Raw genomic sequence first — 22,746 nt, 5'->3', positions numbered from 1 at the left:
CTTAGCTGGCCCATAGACTTCCAAAGTTTCTCCTACACCAGCCCCCGTCTCCTCATAGAAGGCTGGGGTGACAGACAAGTGCTAAAAAAGACTAGCTTTTAACATGAGTTCTAGAGATTTTGAACTCACATCCTGCTACTTGCACAGTAAGCAACTGAAGCATCTTCCCAGACCAGTTTTACAGTTTTTGATAAATTTATTGTATAATGTTTTATATCAAAACATTAGTTTGGGGGCTAGAGAGATGGTTCATCAGTTAAGAGCACATACTGTTCTTACAGAGGACCTAAGTGTAGTTCTTGGTATCCACAGTTCACAACTGCCTGTAACACCAGTTCCAGGTGATTGAGATGTATGTATGTATGTATGTATGTACGTATGTACGTATGTACGTATGCACATACATACATATATATATATATTCTGAAAATAGAAACAAATCATATATATAAAGCTTAGTTAAGAAAGTGGAGGAAGTCAGTTGCTGAGCATTCCTTTAAAAATTTAGAGAGCAATTAGGTATGTATTTACTTGGAGGAATTACCCTGATATAAAGCTTATGTAAGTGAACAAGAAGCTGAAAGAGGCTGGATGTGGTGATATATGCCTTTAATCTCAGCACTCAGGAAGCTGAGGTAAGAGATTCATGAGCTCAAGATAGCCTAGACTGCACAGCAAAGCCTTGTTTCAATGAATCTCTTTTGGAATCAGCAAAAGCCACTCATAGTCTCTACCCAATTCTACATGTTTGAATGGAAATGACAGCATCTACTTCAGCACATTACTGGGAGACTTAAAATAAGGCATGGCAACTGCAGGGTACATTGTCTAAAGTGTATCAATTATTCAATAAATGAAGTGCAAATCTTTCTGACACTTCCTTGTTCCCATAGGGTGACATTACATGTCCAAATATGATGAATAAGAAAAATTCCAAGCTGGGTTTTCCAATGACTTAGAATAGTAGATAGAGGTAAAGAGATTACTTGTTGACTCTGTTTGCTAAACATACCACTCTCATATACCTTTGCTGTGAAAGACATAATAAACTCATGCTGCTGTTCTGTGGTGCCTCACACATGCTAGGGAGGTACCCAACACTGAATGGTAATACAACCATTTCACTGGAGGAACAGAATTATCATTACAAATTTACTGATTTTGAAATAATTTAAGAATAACTTGGTTTGTTCTGAGACAGGGTCTCACTATCTATCTAGCCTTTGTTAGGCTGTAACTTGTTAGGCTACATACACTAGGCTGGCCTCAAACTCAAGAGATCTTCTTGCCTCAGTATCCTGGCATTAAAGGTGAATACCACCACACCTACCTAAGACAATAATTTTGTTATCATCAGTAGAACAGTACAAATTTGGAAATATATAATGACATGTTCTAATAATTATTAAAAACTAGTTTGTCTGATAAATTGTGTTTACGACTGTAAGAATATAAACTTTCAAATTTTAAATGCTCACACATTATTTAAAGATATGATCAATGTACTACTTTTATTTATTTTTATCATTAACTTTTTGTTCAGATCTCAAATAGAACTTGTATCTTTGGAGTTTCACTGCTTTAATGGTGGGTAGAAGACAAATGAATAACACGCTACTTTAAGTAAATGAACATCCTAGTTCTCTTCGACATCTTTTAATCTCATTTGAAAGCACAATGCAAGCTATGGAATGAGAATCATATTAATCACTGTAAGACAAAGGAAGCCAGTAATCTGGCAAAAAAGCAAGTTAAAAGTTAAGGACAAAAGCTGGTCGGTGGTGGTGCATGCCTTTAATCCCAGCACTAGGGAGGCAGAGGCAGGAGGATCTCTGTGAATTTGAGGCCATCCTGGTTTACAAGAGCTAGAGCTCCAGGACAGCTAGGGCTACTCTGTCTCAAAAAGACAAAAAAAAAAAAAAAAAAAAAAAAAAAAAGTTAAGGACAATGTGAGACAAGTACCTGAAATAAGGTTAAACTGCACGCACCTGTTGATCTTCTGAGGCTGCACAGGAATGATGGGGATGACAGTGTTGCACAGAGACTTGCAGAGTGGGCACAGGTACTCTCCGCTTTCCAAGTCAAACAAGTCAACATGAATGCGCTGCTGAGAGCTTAGCTGTACAGCTTCAAAATACCTACAAAATTTGAGATGCAGGTAGGTCCATTTAGAACAACTCACGTGGCTTTGTGTACCCTAAATACAAAGGGCTAGAATTTCGGACTTAATAAGTATCTTTAGAATTTATATGCAAAAATATGTACTATAATTCTAGAAGAAACAGAATTCCACTTGGGGTATGGATAAACTAGAAAACGCATTACAGCAGATACAAATTTGAATACTTTGCTGAATTTAACTTGACCCCTGCCTTAACATCCAGTGGAGGCTTCCAATGGTCACCTATGGCACTGAGGGCTTTCAATGGAAAATTATGTTTTTAATCAGATGACAAATGAGTAAACTACACACACACACACACACACACACACACACACACACACACACACACACACAAATCAGAAATTACATTTTTAAATTTTTATCTTTTCTCAAGATAAAACCAGAATTTGTCATATTGCAAAGATACATGGCTTCTCTTTGTAGCTCTGGCTGCCCTAAAACTGGCTCTGTAGGTCAGGCTGACCTTGAACTCAAGAGTTCATTGCTTCTGCCTCCCCAGTGCTGGGACTGAAGGCGTGCACACCACCTTAACCTAAATTTTGGTAATTTTAAAATAAATATTACTGCTTCTCTTGCATGACTAGTGGCAAACAGTGTTAATAATATTTAATTCATGGGAAGCAAATGCATTTTCAATGCTAGAAACTGAGCCAGTGCCACACACTGTGCATGTTAAGTGCATGCTATTACCACGCTATACTCCTAACCCCTGAAAATACTAAACTGTGAACTATATACATCAATTTCTAAGGCTTACAATAAATAAAAATATAATTAGTACCATGCAAAAAGGATTAGTAATTAAAACTGCTTTAATTATTCCAGTAAGAAAAACAGAAAGAAGACATGATAAAACATGCCTGTTTGTGGCTTGTAGTGAATATCAATGTTCCTAGTGTCTTTCAAGAACATGTCAGAGGGACACTTACTTCTGCCAGCACACTGCATGCATTACATGACCACAGCTTCCTGTGTAAGTTCCATGTGCCAGGTCTGGATCCATGAAAAGAGGGTCCAGGGTTTCTGGTTCAAAAAGACATGAATGAGAGGCATGTACTTATGCTTTCTAGAGTGTTAAGGAGGTAGGAGTGAAGAAAAGAGTGATCAAATCTAAAATTCTAATCATAAAGTTTATTTCTTAAGAATGCCCAAGTATAACAATGACAGCAGAATACATCTTCCTAATACTAAGAAAAAAGGTGGAAAGCAGTATGGAATTTGTATGGACTAAATGACTCTATGTTCATTTACACTGTAATTCTGAACAGTAGTATCAAGCTGCATTATATTGGTGGTTGAAGTACTTTTCTATGGCTCAAGAAGAAATTTACATTTGTAATTTGAAATAATAATTTGAATAAATAACAACTTATAAAGAAGATTTATTTTTTTAGAGTGTTTGCCTATGTGTGTGTGTGTGTGTGTGTGTGTGTGCGCGCCATGAGTATGCCTGCTTCCTAAGGAGGCCAGAAGAGGGTATTAGATCCTTGGAAACTAAAGCTGTAGACAGTTGTGAGTCACCATGGAGAACCCAGGTCTTTTGTAAGAGCAGCCAAGTGCTCTTAACTGCTGAGCCATCTCTCTAGCTAATATAAATGACAATATTAAGAGGAGAAAGAAAACAGAGCATGGACTTCAAATTATGATATCATTGCATCATGGCCTGAGACCAGCTAACACCTTTGTGCCTAAGTTCCCTCATTTATAAATAAAACAGTATCTAATGCACAAGGTTGCTGAGAGGATTGAATTAGCAAATATACACATGATTTAATCAGTGACTGGAACATGTTAAATATTAACAAATGTTAGTTTATTATCATTATCATTACTTCAAGGGAATTTAAAAAATAAAGCAAATAACTTATGATAAACTTGACGTGTTACCTAATTAAAATGTTATGAAGTAAATGTTTTTTTGTTTATTTTTGTTTTTTCTTTTTTGAGTCACGGTGTCTCTGTGTAGCTTTGTAGAAGGCTGGCCTCAAACTCACAGAGATCCATCTGCCTCTGCCTCCTGAGTGCTGGGGAAGTTCAGGAGTGAGCCACCAAATGCCCAGCATTCTAATCATGAGGCAAAGAGATAAATTCACAATGTGAGACATTGGATAAGCCTGCTTTCAACAAAAGCTATTATTATGAAAAAGGGGACAAGGAAATAGTTTACATTAAAACTAAAATAAACTTTTATTTTGCTTTGTTTTTGAGACACTGTCTCACGTGTAGCTTAGACTGGCCTTGAACGCACTATGAAGGCCAGGCTTAACCTACATCTAATAATGGCAATCTTCCTGCCTTAGTTTCCCAGGTGCTAGGATTACGAGCATGAGCCACCATGCCCAACTAAAAGGAACTTCATCAAATATGGTTAGAGAGAAATATGTTTAGATCTCTGGTTAAAAAAATATGCCTTCCCAGCCAGGTGGTGGCGAATGCCTTTAATCCCACCATTCAGGAGGCAGACAAGGGATCTCTGTGAGTTTGAAACCAGCCTGGTATAAGCAACAGAGAAACCCTATCTCAAGAAGGAAAACAAAACAAAAAACAAAACAAAAAAATGCTTCCCAACTGAAGACATTGAGAACATATATAGAAATAAAGATTTTAAATATATGATATCCCTCCCTTAAATACAATAATGGTATGATAAGTATATAAGACTCTCAGTTTGGGAAATGGATTCAGAAATACCTAGAGATAAAGTGTTATGAGGCCTGCAATCTACTTTCAAATGGTTCAGCCGAAAATAAATGGATCGAGCAATGTGACCAAGAACTAACAAAACTCAAAACTAATAAAAACGCCAAGTAGCCAACATGGCAAGTTAATAACCTAATCTATTTCACATATGAATAACCAAACAGGACTTATATATATCCTCACTGCTAAAACTCTTTCAGCATTTATTGTAATTCTAATTACATAGAATTAGGCAGGAAAGGAAATCGATGAAAGTAGATTAAGTAAGCAATACATACCCCCTGAGAGGTCTATGGGTTTGCCCCTGTGCTGGGTTAAGGCAGTGGATTTCTGGACGCAGGCTGACAATACCATGGCATTGTTCTCTAGCTTCACCTCTTGTTCTTCTTGGCAGAGGATGCATGTCAGCACCTCCTTTTCAGTAAGAGCTGGGCCCCGTTTAGGACCCAGAGCAATTCTAGAGGAGTCACTGACTGCTGGAGTGCTACCAAAAGAAACAACCAGAAATGAGGACATATGTTTTGGCTATTGTCTTCACACTATGGTAGATTTTAAGTAAACAAATAAAAATTATATTTAGCAATATTACTTTTAAAAATCCACCCTGAATTTTCTGGCTTTAAGCAGTTAATTTTGTAACTAGAAAATTCAGTTTGTTCTAAAGTAAACAAAGAAATACATCACAGAGTAGTATGTATGTCATGATTCTATTTTATTTACTATATCAACAAAATTGGGGCCATTTATTTTCTTAATAATAAATATATATAGTGTGCATATTAAAGAAATTCTGTAAAATATAGAAAAGTATTAAGAAGAAATAAAAAGCATTGTATTGACAATGTAACCACTATTAATCCTGTTTATTTCTTCCTAGTTTGTTTTCTATTTATTTAGTTTTTTATTTTTAAGGGTTTACTATGTATGCTCATACTATTCCTCCTGCAGGCCAGAAGAAGGCACCAGATCTCATTATAGATGGTTGTGAGCCTCTACCATTTGATTTTCAAAATGAAAACATAGTCTATATTATATTACTATAATTAAAATAGTAAATAGAGAAAGGAATTAAGACAAAAAATTAAAAATTAAGAGATTGAGAAATCTGCCTTCATCAACACTGAAAATGTCTTTTGCTTTTGAAGTTGTTTGTTTGTTGAGAGAATTTCATAGGGTTTCACAATGTAGTCCATACTGATATGAAACTCACTCTGACGGGCCTTACATGTGTGGCAGCCCTGCCTCTGCCTTCCAAACGTTGATTATAGGCATGCACCAGCTTCACTGAGAACTGCTTTATAGCAAACCTTTATAAGGTTAAAGAAAGAAGGACACAATGTGGGAAATGATGTTAAAGATTATAATCAGGAGGACAAGGAGTAAAGGCCTCCACAGAAACAGGCAAAGGATAATAGGCATGTGGCAGAAGGCAAAAGGTAAAAAGTCAGTAAACAACTTTATGAGACTTCATCCTTGCACTAACAACCAGCAAATGTTTACTTTTCAGTTTACAGTCCTAGGGGTTGAACCTCGGGTATGCTAAGCCAGCACTCTGCTACGTTTTAATTTGGTGAGAATGGAACATGTTCATACCCTAGTAGGAGTAGAAACTGACACTTGGAAAGACAATGTGACGTATCTGCTAAAATTTTAACCTAGTGTGGTAAAATTTCAACCTAACCAGGCGTAGTGGTTTAGTTTCAGGGCTCAAGAGGCAGAAGCAGGTGGATCTCTGTGAGTGAGAGATCTGTCTGCTCTACAGAATAAGTTCTAGGACAGCCAAGACTACATAGTGAGACCCTATCTCAAAAATAAGTACGTTAATTAAGTTAAAACTTAAAATTAGTTAAATTCTGCCTTGGGAGAACTACTGGCACAACTATGGAAGGAGAATTCTCTGACAAACTAGTAAGGGGAAATAGGAAGCTTCTTAAACCCCACCAATCAGATAAAACACTATAAATCCAAACCATAGTAGACTGTACATTCAGGAAGAGTAAAAGAAGAATAAAGGAGGCAGGAAGGACACATATGATCAGGATGAATGACATGTATGTATGAAATTGTCAATGATTGGTTAAGAAAAGGAATGAGGGATGTAAGTAAAAGGGCACGTATTCACAGGTGTGCAGAAGAAACAAACCTACAGATTTTATGGAGAATATAAGGACTACAGCTGTTTTAGGTCCTCCTACCAAAAACAATAACTAACAAAGTTTTTGTGGAATATTCCTTTACATCATGAAGATGTGTCACTGTGACAAGTTTAATGAAGAGCCAAATGGCCAATAGCTAGGCAGACAAGGTTAGGCGGGACTTCTGGGGACAGAGGTCTCAAGGAAGAAAAAAGGAGGAATCGCCAGCCAGACATGGAGGAAGCAGAATAGGCAGTATAGAGTAAAGGCAACTGAGACCATTAAAAAAACACAGATTTTAAAATATGGGTTAATTTAAATTATGAGAGCTAGTGGAACAAGCCTAAGCTAAGGCCAAACTCTCATAATTAATAAGTTTCCATATCCTTATTTGTGAGCTCACAACCCAAAGAAAAAGCTTGCTGCTACACAAAGCAGATGCTTGATGAACTAATTATTTCAGTATTTATACGTATATGAAAACATCATGGCTAGCAAGATGGCTAGGAAGGAAAAGCGCTTGCCACCAAGCCTGATGACCTGAGTTCATCTTTGGGACCCAATAATTCAAGAAGTAAAATGGCTCCTACAAGTTGTTCTCTGACCTCTAAATGCACACACAATAAAAAACAAAACAAAGCAAACAAACAAAAACATGTTGTGCACCTTAAATATGCAGTAAAAATGAATATATTTAAAAACTTGAAATTCAAAGAAAAAGAATGATGTAAAATCTACATGTACTAACATTAAAAAAAATATATATATATACATACACACACACACACACACACACACACACAACTATAGAACTAAATATATGGGGGCTGGAGAGACGGCTCAGCAGTAAAAAACCACTGGCTGCTCTTTCAGAGGACCCTGGTTCAATTCCCAGCCCCAATATGACAATTTACAACCATCTACAATTCTAGTTACAGAGAAGCTGGGCCCCTCTCTGGCTTCTGTTGATATCAGGCACACACATGGTACACAGACATACATGCAAACAAAACACCCATACACATAAAATAAAAACAAATCTCAAAAAAAAGTTTATAAAAACAATGTGGAGTATATGAAGTGATACATAAATGTGTACCTAATAATGCCAATATGTAGAAAATAATGGATTTGTTTCTATTTTCACTGTTCCCACTTTAATACCTTTGGGAAACATGATTTCAGAAAAGGTTTGTTTTGTTTTACCTTTCTTCCTCCATAGTGGAGTCCTCTTTCCCTGGCATCTCTGATGCATTGTCATACATGAGTTTGTGAGTTTCAATGAAGTTTTTCTGTAAGGCAGACATCTGGGCCATGATCTTCTGGCGATGTAGCCTAGCAGCTTCAGCTTTTCTCTTCCTTTCTGCTTTTTCTTTATCATGAGTAGTCTGAATATTAAGTGACACCGAAATTAGATAAGGGCTCCGGTTAAAAATTCATATCCAGATTGAATAGCTCCTATATGATGCAGCAGTTACCATATCTGATAAGGCAGACTTCAAATAAAAAGTAATTAGAAGAGATAAAGGGGGTTTCTACATATTAATAAAATATTTGAAAATTATAAACACTTATGAACCAAATATCAGAGCCCCTAATTTCGTAAAACAAACACTAGATGGCATAAAAGAATGTATGGGTCCTAATACAGCAATAGTAAGGGACTTTAATATTCAACTCTCACAGAGTCTTCCAGACTAAAAATGACTAAAGAAACCCTCAGAGCTACAACATTCCATCAACCAATGGAAACAGATACACCTGACAGACAGGGACTATTTACTCTTCTTTCTAAGTGGCATATAGAACTGTCTCCAAAACTGATCACACTATGGGCCACAAATCAGTACTTAACAAATATTAAAAATTAAAAATATTAATTCTTTTTTTGGTTTGTTTTGTTGTTGTTGCTTTGTTTTGAGATAGGGCTTCACTGTGTATCCCTCCCTGGCTGTCTTGTACCTCTCTCTGTAGATCAGGCTGGCCTTAAACTCACAGTGATCTGCCTGCCTCTGCTTCCCAAGTGCTGGGATTAAAAGGCATGTGTCACCAATGCTCAGCAGAATAACTTCTTTATTGTATCAGACCACAATGGAATAGAAGTAGAAAGGAATAAGAAAAATTACAAAAACTACAAAAATACTTGAAAACTAAACAATACATTTTTTAATTAACAATGGGTCATTGAAAAAAACCAGAGAAGAAAAATCAAACTTCCTAGAGTTAAATGAAAACGAGAATATAAACTCCCAGAACCTTTGGGGCATGGTCAAGGCAGTCTTAAGAAAAAAGTCTATTGCTATAAATTATTATATTAAAAAACAAAACGAAATAAAATAAAAAAACCTGCGAGATCTTAAATAAATAAACTGATGATGTATTTCAAGGCTCTAGAAAAACAATACTAAGTCAATCCCAAACCCATGAGATAGGAAGATATTTAAAAATTAGGGAAGAAATTAATGAGATATAACAATACATAAGATCAACTAAAAAATAGTTCTTTGAAAAAAAGTAAGTAACACTGAAAAGTCCTTAGCCAATGTGTCATAAACAACACACAGACAAAATAGAATGAAAGGGTATTATACAACAGACTACAATAAAATCTAGAACATTATTACAGCATAATTTGAAAATAGTATACCAAAAAGCTGGAAAACCTAGAAGAAATGGATAAATTTCTATGTGTATATGACCTACCAAAATCAAAACCAGAAGATGAAAATAGTAGTAGAGACCTACTACAAGTCCTGAAGATTTAACCCGGGCTTTTTCCCATGTTAGACACATGCTCTACCATACACTAACTGAAGTACAGTGCATTTTCTTTTAGAAAAATAGTTAATAACCTCAAGTAAGAATATTCTAATAATTAAGATGGATGTGGTGGTGCATACCTTTAATTCCAGCACTTGGAAGGCAGAGGAAGGTGGATCTCTATGAGTTTGAAGCCAGCCTGGTTTACACAGAGAATTCCAGAACAGCCAGGGATAAATAGAGAGATACTGTCTCAAAATTTTTTTAAAAATAATAAATTAATTAAAAACCAAAAATAATTGTTAGCTAATTAATTCAATATTAACAAAGTATGAATCAAAATTATGGAAAATCATGACCTACACATTATCTAATTTCACTTAATCTAAGATGTACTTTATACTTCCTAATAGATGAATACTGCTGACTAAATTATGACATGCAATTGGCTGAGACATATCCTAATTAGACATGAAAGTATTTTAAAATTAATATACTAGAGTATTTCTAACAGAGTTCCACTGGGCATCAAGTTCTCTCTAATTTTGTAAAATATATACATCCTACCAAGTATATGTTAAAGTTCAGTACAGAAGCATAGGAATACAAGAGCTCATATACTTTACACCAACAGTTAGTTCCTCCTAAAGAAGAAAAGAGACTCCTTACTCAAAGACAGAGATGAACGTAACACTGTTATAGTGCTGTTACCTCATCATTCTTAATGGACTCCAAACCTGAAGTGGTTGCCACTACTAAACAAGATTTTTCTCTTAATCGCTTTACTGTGTCGAACATCTGTGAAAAAGAGATGAAATATTAAGTTTGGTTAGACTGACCTGGAAGACAAAAATCACTAACCTGATTCAGTCATCTTGTCTCTAAGTGTCTTTTAGGTAAGCTACTTAGAAATGTATTATAAAAACAAAATTTACAAAGTGACCCTAACTGACAACAATAGTGCTGGTTAATAAGCCATCAGCTGAGTTAAACAAGTCTGCTGGCTGTTTGTCTGGGGCAGGGTGGGGGTGCAACACAGACTTGTTTGTAAATTTTTATGGGAACTCTTAACTCTGACTTAGCCTTTTCTAAATAACAAGAATTAGACAACAGCATACCACCAATCCAGTTTAAACATTTTTATTCATGTCCTCAGAATGAAAATATACCACCAGTCTCTGGTAATCCCTCTGACATTACCACCTGCCTCTGCCTCCCGAGTGCTGGGACTAAAGGCATGCGCCACCACTGCCCGGCGTTGTTTTTTGTTTTTTAAGTCAGGGTTTCTCTGTATAACATCCCTGGCTGTCCTGGAATTAGCTCTTGTACACCAGGCTAGTGTACACAGATTCTCCTGCCTCTGCCTCCTGAGTGCTGGGGTCAAAGGTGTGTACCACCACTGCCTGGCACATCTTGTATTTTTTTAGTGAGTATATTGACTGTATCAAGGCCACATCAAGTAGCAAACTATTTAAGTGTACATAAGTGGTACTCAAGTAAGGATGAATAACTTAATGATGCATTTATCAAAATGTGTTCTTGTCATTAAACAACACGTAACTGTATTAAAGCAGTTTACTTTCATAATATACCTGGAGTATCCATGTTATCATGTCCTTCTGGCCTTCTAATTGGGGGATTCCTTTGAGTTTTTCCAAAAGCATTTGTATATTCTGAGCATTCATGGCTGAACTTCCCAATCCTTTTTTAAAATACAAAAGTATATTAAAAGAAAATTATCTTCATAACCTTGTCCTAATTATATTTTTTAGTGCCTATCAGTCACATAATTGAAGTTTGTCAGCCAGTCTCCTACTACCTTAATATTTACTCATTTGTATATTTGTTTATTTATGTTTCTTCAGGCAGGGTTTTTCTGTGTAACTCTGGCTGTCCTGGAACTCCCTTTGTAGATCAGGCTGGCCTGAAACTCAATGATTCACCTGCCTCTGCCTCCCAAGTACTGGGATTAAAGGCGTGCACCAACACTGCCTGGTGTTTAATTTTTTAAAGGAAGAATCACATGAAAAATTAAGTACTAAATTAAACAACAGTATGAGAAAAATCACACATTTTAAGACTCTCTCTGCATCTCCCATTTGTAGTGCTAAGAGCTACCCTTTCTTTGTAGCCCTGGCTGTCTTGGAGCTTGGTCTGTCGAGGCTGGCCTAGAACTCAAAGAGATCCACCTGCCTCTACCTCCCGAGTGCTGGGACCAAAGGTGTGTGACTTTAAGAACTACTCTTAAAAATCTGCTCTTGCATTTCCTTTCTTTGCTCATTGTCTACACAAAGTACATGATGAGAACAACTGCAGAAATACTGAGTGAGAGATGTTATACTTGTATACAAAGAAGGTTAGTGGTATTTTCATTAATCTACAAAAATAATGTAAATAAAAATTGTGATTACTTTGCTTTCAAGTGTTGGTTTTTCAATTAATGTTTCAGGAATGCACTTTGAACAAAACTACCTTAGTGTGATAGCATTTTAATCTAAACATATCCTAGTCTTCAGGATTAAAAAGGAAATATTTTTGGTCAGACATACTTCACTCCTGACATACTACAACCACACATGCAGTAAAAACAACTGCAGTAGGCAATTTTTAGAATCAGTATACTGGAAAATACTAATTAAAAAATAAATATGCTAGGCAAATAAATCATTTAAGGGCTTTCTAAATTTTAAGGACCAGCAGATTTAAAAAAGTTCAAGGTCCAAACTTTTAATTACAAGCTGGCAATTAGCTAGAAGTTCGTTGGGAAATGATGCTTTAGCATACTTGAAGCCTTATGGTAGAAATCGAACGTCACTTCTTCTTCAGGAGCTTTCTGAAGCTGCTGCTTCTCTTCCAGCAAGCCCAGTGCCAGTATGTGGAATGCCTGAAGGAAGAAACAAGGGTCTCTAAAGGGCTTCTTTAACTGGAGGTACTAATATAAATAACCCAAAGAGAAAGACAACAATAAACAAAAATGGACAAAACTTACAAATAGCCAACAGAAAGAAAATTCATGAATATTATTAAAAATTCCCCAAATTAAGGAGATATGGCTTAAAGTATCACTTAAAAAGTGATTAAAGATTTGAAGTATAGTATAAACCACACTGCCAAAAGTGTTAGAAAACAGTCACCGGTATATTGCACTGGTGACAGAGAGAAAATAAACTAGTTTTACATTTTAAAAAAAAAAAATCTCTGTGATAACATCAGTCAAAAATGTAAATAAACAGACTATGTGCTCAGAATTGGTATAGCAAATACACTCATTTATGATCACAAAGATATTTGTACAGGATGTTCACTATAAACTGTGTGTAGTGCACACCTGTAATCTCATGCACTTAGAAGGCTCAGGTAGAAGCATCACCAGAGTCCACAAAATCAAGAGCAGCCTGAGCAACATAAACAGAACCTATCACAAGCAAGGAAACAAACAATCCATAAACAACGTTCATCTTAGTGTTCTTTGTTATAACAAAACTCACATCTAACTCCAATGTCTATTAATAAGAGAAAAGTTAAATGCATGATAGTATACCTACATAATGAGATATACATGCAATCAAGAATGACAAAGACCTTTATGTACTTATGTTGGTATAGTTTCCAGGATATGAAAACATTAATAGTTCTTATCTCCTAAGTAGGACACTGAGAGATCTGAGGAAAATTTTAACTGGAGTTCAAATAAAGATCTCCAATACTGAATATAGTACTGCAAATATTTATCGGTGTTACAAGTATTGAGATACAAACAGAGCATGAGCCTACAGACCAATAATAACCAACAGGGAATGTGAGGGTGGAGAAAAATGAATAGGTATTTAACAAATATATAGTTACAGTTACCACAAAGGAGCAAGATTAAGTAATTTATTAATTAGTGGTTCCAAGAAGCCAGGTATGATGGCTCATAAGTATAATTTCAGCCCTAAGGATGCTGAGGCAGGAGGACTGCCACAAGTTTAAGGCTAGCCTAGGCATAAGGAGTTTGAGTCTATCCTGTGCTACAGTATGTGACCCTGTTTCAAAAACCAATAAACAAAAAGAAAGAGTCGAAAGTGTAGCTTAGTGTTAGAGGTCTTGTCTAGCATATTCACGGACCTGGGTTCATTCCCCAGCACCAACCATAACCAAACCAAACAAAATAAATATATGTCTGTAAAAAGCATTATGTACCAGGCATTTGGTGATGCATGCCTTTCCCAGCACTCGGGAGGCAGACACAGAAGCAGAAGCAGGCAGATCACTGAGTTTGAGGCCAGCCTGGTCTACAAAGTGAGTTTCAGGACAGCCAGGGTGACACAGGAAAACACTGTCTAGAAATAAAATCAATCAATCAATCAATATATTTTAAAAAGAAAAAGAAAAGAAAAAAATGCATGATGCAATGGGATATGGACTTATCACTAACATGAGCATACTTCTTTTTTCCTTAACTCAGGAGAAGGAAGAAAGAGCCTTATTTGAATACAGTTGGAGAATAGAACCTAAGACAGCATAGGAATAGCTTATGTTCCAGAAGAACTCATCAACCAATGGATTCTGCTTCCCAGCAGCTTTGCAGGGAAGAGCACAGCAAAGGGCAGGGAGTGGAAGGTTAATTTCCCCTAGCACAACACAGCTATTGACTCATGAAAAGAGAAGGGTCCAGGCCCTGCCTTCCATGCTTGTGCTGTTTATGCATCTTTTTATGAGCTTTCATTTCCTTCTACATTTCCGTGTCCATCACCTGTTGTGGGATATTCTGTGAGCACCAAGTTTGCATTTGTTAATTAAATAAAATTAACTTTGGGTCAGAAGGCTGCATTGGCAACTAACTGACAGAAAGTAATCATAGACTATCAGAGGACATCTGGGAGAGCTAGAGAGATGCAGGAAGTAGTAAGGTGGGGTTTGCAGTGGGATAATTTTTTCTGGTTTGGGAAGTGGAAGCACTGATCTTTCAGAAATGCCAGAAAGCTGATTGTGGCCCAGCCCCTTGGAGCTAGCAGGTTTTTACACCAGCCTTTTTTATCTTGAGTCTTATTTATAAAGAGAAAGATAGAGATTTGGTTAAAGCTACCTTTAGTGACAATGACAGAGCTGATGCCTGTGGGAACAGGATTCCAGTCAGGCTTTGACCTGGCCAGCTACTCGAGAAGCAGGCCAGTAACTGTGGAGTTGCAATTGCTGGCTGCAATAGCAGTAGATTAAGGCACAGCCACTGTTAAAACTGTAGTTTCATTTCTAGGCCTACCATGACAGAAGCCAGAGACTTCACAGGAGCAGGGGAAGGACAGGATAAGAAGGCCCACCTGGAGAGAAAGCTGGGGAATACCTGGAGAAGGATCCAAGGGCCAGAAGGAAAGAAAAGATTAGACAGGTGGTGAGCAGGCAAAATTGGACCCTCCAGGGCACATACAAATTTGGCCCTGGCTGCCCAGCAATGGGATTGTACATGTTCAGATGTCCCAGTCCTGACTCTCACTTCCTGGCTATCCCTAGCCTATCCTTTTTTTTTTTTTTTTTTTTTTTTGGAGTGTTTAAAACATAAATAGTTCCCAAGGATAAGGATACTAAAAACATGAGAATCTTGGGCCACAGTTAAACTATTTTAATGATTCCTAAGTATCATGTGTTTCTGATATGGTTCTGATTGACATTAACCTGGGGATTATTTTTCAGAGTTCACAAGAACTCAAAAAAAGCACTGCAGGTAAACATACCATTTGGAGCATTCCTTCTGTCCACAAATTAGAATCTGTGTCTACTGCCCGCTCAAATATGGTTCTGAGAATGTACATCATAATGTCACAGTCGAGAAGGTTGATTACTTTGCTAAAAGCAGGACAGAACTCAGGAGGAGGTGGCGGTGGCAGTGCTGTTAGGGAAGCAGAATGAATGGGGAAAAGAGACAAATGGGTACATTTTTATTTGAACTACCTTAGCATACATAATTGCAAACATGAAAATTAATAGTTTAAATGCAAAATAACATGTGATTTCTTTTGCTTTAAAAACATCAATGTCAAAGGAAATATAAATTGCTATACTAGTCTCTCAAAATAAATTCTACTTGCAAACAATTTAAAACATTGTCATTCATGTTGGCCACATCTTAATATGTAAACACAAAGAAGTTCTTTGTGTTTCCTTTAGTTGCCCCCCTCAAATTAACAAAGCAAAATAAAACAACCCACAGAAAAGTCAAAATATGTCAGTTCAGAATATCAATGTTACCTTCATCTTTATTTTCTTGTTTCCTCCTTTTCTTCTGCATATGTTCAGCCTATTAAAGAAAAAGTAACAACTATCATTACACCATGGAGAGGAAGCCTGGGTAGACTAGAGCCATATCCCATAATGGCAGCAAATAAAAGCAAGACAATGCTGGTAGTAACCAGCTTTCTCCTTCTCCTGTTTTTGTAAATTATTCAACTTCAGTAAAGATGAACAAAACCACCCATCACCTAAACCAAGTGGTCACGTATCCTTCTAGGACCAACAGAAACTATGAACTGATATTCTGCAGAATAGTCACTGTTGTAAAAAGCAAATAAAAGAGAGAGAGAAAAAGAAAGGGAGGGAGAGAGGGAGGGAGGGAGGGAGGGAGAGGATGAAGGGAGGGAGGGAAGGAGTAAGGAAGGAAGGATCCTAAAGAAACAAGTGAAGCATGCGACTGAAATGGAAGACTCGTCCTTGAACCATCTTCTCCTGTAACAACTATAAAGGACATTTTTGGTATAGTCAAGGAAACCTAACTATTGTCTACACATTAGATTACTGAATTCTTGGATAAGTTAACACCTCTATTAATGAGAGCCACCATGAAACTACTTTTCTGTATATTCAGAAAAACATACAGGACTTCAGGTATATTTACTGAAAAGGATATTTTTCCTACCTTGCTATGCTGTGTTTTAGAATAATGGTAAAAGTATGTATTGAAGTCTTTCAGTGATTCATCTTTCAGTTCATAAACTCCATGGCCTGATACACCTGGTTTCCTAAAGCAACAGAAAATAGAGATAAACAGCAGGTTTTGCTTTTCTTTTGTTTTGACAATATTGAAAACAAAGTAAAAATCTAAAATCTAATCTAAAATTCAAGATCCCTAAAAAAATGTAACTCAGAAATGATCAATTTAGTTGTTATTGTAATACAAAAAACATACACTGACTACAAAGTCCAGACAACAGTAACATTGTACTCTATCGTTACAAAATTCAAACAAATCATGGAAATTTGTTTTCTGCTAGCTATACCTGATAGTGTGTCCTACTCAGACTCCCATACTTCTCTTATAGCCTCTGGGTGCCTATTAACTATGGCACAAGACTTACAGTCAAATCTCAAGTGTTAGAGAGACACATCATTAATAACAAACTGTTATAACAATAGTGTGGAATCTTCTATCTAGTAGGAAAAGCACTAAGGCTAAAAGAGTATACCCTATTTGCTATGAACATTTGGCATCTTTGAGTTTCTGTCCAATTCTTAAGTTAAAAAATATCATTTCCCACTGCTATTGGAGAAAAAAGCCACATGCTATTTTATAAGTTATTTAAAACTAGTAGCATCATTCTAAACATAATACCATCACAACTCAAAACATACTATTAATATCAATTTTCCAAATGTCAAGAATTAATCCAATTAACATTTTCACTTTACAAACCACAAAGAGTGAAAGGATTATAAAATATGGTTAACTCCAGAGAAAAATCTAAGATTAGCTGTAAAATAAAAATTTATAAAGCAATAAATTAACAGCTTCAAATTATTGGGAAAGAGTTATCCGATAGTCTTAGTTTACTGTCTAAATTACCTAGACAAATTTCTCATTTACTTACCAAAGAACCTCATTTTATCAACAAACACATTTAATTATTTCATTATTAAACACAATCAGTTAGTCTAGTGCATCCTTCATTGGCATCCCTCTATGCTGCATTGTATTCTCGCTCCTCTAAGGTCTACAGAAAAGTTCAGATGTTCTACAAAGTATCAGACTATAAAAACAAGGAGCAGCCTATCTCTCAGACTAAACATAAATATTAAAAACACTTACTTAAATGTGGCCACTTTGTTTATGACATTCTCTAAGCCAGTTTCATTATTTTCCTGTTGGAACAACATTTTTGTCATTGTTACCTTCAGGTAATGAATTTTCCTTTCTTACTGTGAACTGAAACACATTTTAAATGTCATCTCTGAAGTATTACACACACAGTAAATTAAAAGATTAATTGCAATATTTATTAAAACTACATATGGTGCCAATATGTTGTAGGTAACTGATTTCTGCTTTTGCAAGTTAGCTCATGTAGGCAGCATGACATCCACATGCATGTCATGGCATGTGCACATATCTACTTCCACTCCCACATACACACACAAAAACTTAGATAAAATAATCATTGTTCTAGTTCATACTCAATTCTCAGAAGAGGAAAAAATAGTAAGACTCATAGCTCTGTTAAGAGAGCAGAATGACATGCTTCAGCTGCTGTCCTCCAGGCTTCAGAAGCTTGTTCTGAGACACACGGCAAGACAGCACAGCCAGACTTGTGCTTTTCGTGCTCTGTCTCTTTCTCTTTCTTCTGTCTCCATCGCTACTCACTTTCCTCACAGGGTCTTGCTCTATAGCTCCAGATGGTCTGGAACTCCAGAATTCTGGGATTACAGGCATGTACCACGGTGTGTAGCCTGCCCACTTGCTTAATTTGTTTCCCTTTCCTTCTTTGTTTTCACGTAATACTTGTTCATTTTTATGAAACATATCACAACGATTTCATATATGTATACAGTGTATAACTATCAAATCAGGGTAACTGGAATTACCTAGTCTTCAAATATTTTTCAGTTCTCTGTGTTAGAAAACTTTAGACTCTCTCTCTTTTTCTTTTTAGTTATTTTGAAATATATCACTTGGTTGTCAAGTACAGAACAGTAGAACTAATTACTCTTCCTACCTAACTACACTTTGCTACCCACTATTTAATCTCTATCTGATCTCCCTGACACCCTTAGTTTCTAGTGACCAATATTCTGCTTGCTTCTTCTATGAGATCAGATTTTTTTTTTTTTGGTAGGATGCTTCCACTCATCTTCCTTTGCTTTTTCTTTCACAGAAAGCAGGCTTGCAGAATACTCCAATTGCTCCCCTGGTGTTTCCTAGTCCCCATACCATTTTCTGTAATAAAATCTTTATGTTTTGTTTTCTGACCTGCTTCCCAGGAGATCCACATTAACACATGGCTCCAACAGTCTCAGGTTTTCAGATTGCTTTGACTTCCTCTGCCAAAATCTTATTTTAAAGTAAACAAAAATTTAAGAGCATTTCCCTAAAACTAAAAACTACAAACTGAAAGGTAATTTGACTTGCAACTGTAAGATAAAAACTTCCAATTAAAAAAAGAAAAACAGAAAACAAACCAAATCAAACCAAATGACAATAAAAATCCAAACTCCTCCAATCTTGAGAAGAGGAACTGAAAAGTAAATTTAGGGGCTAGAGAGATGGCTCAGTCCTTACAGGGGTCCCGGGTTCAATTCCCAGTGCCCATATGTTGGTTCACAATTGTCCATGGCTCTGGTTCCAGGGGCTCCAACACCCTCTAGGAACACCAGGTATGCATGCAGTACACTTGGAAACATACAGGCAAAACACCCTTACACATAAAATAAAAAATTTAAATAAAAATTTCTTTAAAAGAAAAGTAGACTTACATTCTCAGGTAGGTTTCTGGCAATGGCACTGTGTGGCATAGGCTCAATGCAAAGCAAGTGAGTAATCTCTCTCATTATGACTTCCTCTTTGGTAACATTTCCCACTCCTGGTACATAACGTTCTCCTAACACAATAAAAAACAAAAACAGAAAATTTCATTCATTTCTATTTAAATTTTGTTCTAACAGATATACCTAAGCACTGCATTAAATTAAGTTTACAACAAAAATTATTTCAATATTTTCCCCAAATCAAACAATAAACTATTTATTGAAAGAGAGAAATCATTCAGAATCCAGCCCTTATTTTAACTTACTGTAAGCCAAAACTGGGAAGCTGAGAAGGAGAATCACAAACTGAAAGGGTTAGTCTGGGTCACATAACAAGGCCAGGTTTCTAAAATCAAGCCAATAGGTTGGAGAGGTGGCTCAGTAGGCACCAGTGTGTTTTTCTCTTGCAGAGGATCCAAGTTCTATTCCTAGAGGCTCTATCAGGACATTCACAACTGCCTCCTGACCCAGTTCCATGGGACCTAGTGCCTCTGGACTAAAAGAGCACCTACACTCACATGCACATACACATATCCACTCCTACATTAAAATTAAGTAAAAAAAAAAAAATTGTTAAGGTCAGGCATGTCGGCACACATCTTTAACACAAGCATGCAGGAGGCAGAGCCAGGCAGATCTCTTGGAGCCAAGCCTGGTCTACAAAATGAGTTCCACATAAACCAGAGCTACATAGTTAAGACCTTGTCTCAAAAGGAAAAAGAAAACAACAACAACAAATCCAAAAGGCTTTTATACATAGTAAAGCACAAACATAAAGACTAGAGTTTGGAGTAACAAGCCAGGTGGCTCACAAACATTTCAGCTCTAAGGGACGATGTCATCTGTCTTCCACAAGCATACGTAAAAATACACGCAGACACACGTGCCTGTGCACTCAGACACACAGATAAGCACACATAAACACAGGCAGAGAGACAGAGAAAAGATAAATGCATAAAAAAGAATGAAATGAAAACCGAAAAATAAAATGAATGGTTTATACGATATAACAACATTATATATCAAGCCCAGGGGTCACATATACTAGGCACATACATACTCTACCACTGAGTTACATCCCCAGGTTACAAATACATAAACAAAATCTCCCTCACAAATAGAGATTAGAAATTGCTAAATTAACTATAGTAAAGTCGCTAGTGTCAAAAATATCTAATTCCCACTGTTTCAAGACTTAAAAAACATTTGAACATATGCACCCCTATTTTTTATTATGTAAATATATATATATTATATAAATGTTTAAGTATGTGAGCATGTGATATGCAATTGTGTGTGTGCACATGTGCAGACCAGAAATCAATGTCAGGGGTCTTCATTGGGGGCCGTGCTCTTCACCTTATTTCTAAGATAGGGTGTCTCACTGAATCTGGAGCTCACTGGTACAGTCAAACCTGCTGGCAAACCTGTTCTTTAGGGATCCTCCTGTTCTGCTCTCCTCAGTGCTGGGATTACAGGTGTGTGCTGCCTCCCTCCCTAGCTTTTACATGCATATTGGAGAATTCAGGCCTTCACGCCTGCACAGTAGGCATTTTACCAATGTGAGCCACTTCTCTGGTCCTACTGAAATTTTCATTGACATACATTCATTAACATAGTAGTGGGCTTCATAAGGACAATTTCTTTTCACTGTATTATGTGGTCTGACCTTATCCATCTCCCATCCTATCCCATTTCCTTCCCACTAGTCTCCTTTCTTCATCCCCCTCCACTTTGCCTTCATGTCCTGTATGTTCACCACTAGTTTTCAACACTGTAACATACAAAGACCTATGACATCTGTAAGAGATACTTTTAGATATTCTATAAATCATACACATTCCACAAAGAATGTTAAGTGATTTACTTCTAATAACTTATTTTCACATTAGTAAATTTTATAATTTAATTTATAATTTTCATATACATATGTATTTTACCAAAAGGGTATCCCACAGGATCATAGAAGCAACGTTAGAGTAGGTTCATTTCACACTGTATGGAATAGGAATATGAAACTCAAAGATTATATAGCATTTTCTTAATATCTGAAAGCAAGGCCAAGATTTCATCCAACTTCTAATCCAAATATTTTCTGCTTATTTATATTTTTCCCATTATAAGCTGGAAAAAGGCCTTGAAAGATGGCTCACTAGTTAAAAGCCTTTACTGTTCTTGCAGAGGAGCCAAGTTTTGTTCCCAGCACCCCCCACATGGTGGCTCACAAACATCTTTCTCTCTCTATTTACAGAGTAATTTGCAAGAATGACATGATAAAAAAAAATTTAACTTAGACCCAGGATACATTAAAATTTCATGTATACATGTAAACATTGTCAATAAATAAGTAGATTAATAACCTAGACTGATATGAGTTAACAAAGACTTAAATGGCAACCAGGGAACTGCATGGGACTGACCTATGGCAGTTGTATAGCTTGGTCTTCTTGAGGGAATCCTAACAATGGGAGCAGGGACTGTCTTTGACTCTTCTTTTGGCTTTTGGGACCCTATTCCTCATACTGGGCTGCCTTGTCCAGCCTTAATACAAGGGGACGTCCTTAGTCTTACTGCCACTTGACATGCCATGTTTGTTGATGTCCATGCAAGGCCTGCTCTTTTCTGAACAGAAATGAAGGAGGAGAGAATTGAGGGTGGGGTGACTTAGAGGAGAGGAGGGAGGGAAACTGCAGTCAGAATGTAAAATAAATCAGTTAAAAAATATTATCTGTGTTTCTAGTCAGTTCACATACCTCTACCTTTCAAAGTCCGACAATTAAAAATCAGGCATAAAAATTAAGAGGTTACTAGGCATGTAGTTTGGGGGCTAGAGCACTTGACTAACATGTGAAAGTCCTTGGGTTTGATCTCTTAATACTGAGGAAAAAAATATGCAAGGTTCATTTTTTTTTTTTTAAGAGAACTTTCTAAATCTATTCATCACACTGGTACATTAATCTCTGACATTTTATGTAGCATTTGGAACAGAAGACAATTATCAATTATATTTTGTTAACATTCTCTAAAAAGTAATTTCATTTTAAAACATTGTGTGGGCTGGGGAGATGGCTCAGCAGTTGGGAGCACTAGCTTCTCATCCAGAGGACCCAGGTTCAATTCCCAGCACTCACATGGCATCTCACAACTGTCTGTAACTCCAAGATCTGACACCCTCACACAGACATATATTCAGGCAAA

At 36.5% G+C, this 22,746-nt stretch overlaps 1 protein-coding gene across 1 annotated transcript in view; it reads right to left on the bottom strand.

Annotated features, from left to right (window-relative positions):
• Ubr1 (ubiquitin protein ligase E3 component n-recognin 1) overlaps positions 1-22,746 on the bottom strand; it is a 113,986-nt gene that overhangs the window by 36,861 nt on the left and 54,379 nt on the right. The window contains exons 21-32 of the mRNA XM_051183611.1: positions 19,498-19,622; positions 17,837-17,889; positions 16,670-16,772; positions 16,006-16,054; positions 15,492-15,646; positions 12,565-12,664; positions 11,373-11,482; positions 10,492-10,578; positions 8,227-8,408; positions 5,164-5,369; positions 3,115-3,208; positions 1,989-2,138 (exon numbers count right to left, since the gene is read on the bottom strand). Of these exons, the coding sequence (XP_051039568.1) occupies positions 1,989-2,138; positions 3,115-3,208; positions 5,164-5,369; positions 8,227-8,408; positions 10,492-10,578; positions 11,373-11,482; positions 12,565-12,664; positions 15,492-15,646; positions 16,006-16,054; positions 16,670-16,772; positions 17,837-17,889; positions 19,498-19,622 (1,414 nt within the window). The remainder of the gene's footprint in view (positions 1-1,988; positions 2,139-3,114; positions 3,209-5,163; positions 5,370-8,226; positions 8,409-10,491; positions 10,579-11,372; positions 11,483-12,564; positions 12,665-15,491; positions 15,647-16,005; positions 16,055-16,669; positions 16,773-17,836; positions 17,890-19,497; positions 19,623-22,746) is intronic.

The sequence above is a fragment of the Phodopus roborovskii genome, unplaced genomic scaffold (genome assembly GCF_943737965.1).
Source record: "Phodopus roborovskii unplaced genomic scaffold, PHOROB, whole genome shotgun sequence".
Classification (NCBI taxonomy): Eukaryota; Metazoa; Chordata; class Mammalia; order Rodentia; family Cricetidae; genus Phodopus; species Phodopus roborovskii.
Note: the sequence above shows the minus strand (reverse complement) of the source record. Positions and strands in the feature narration are given on the sequence as shown.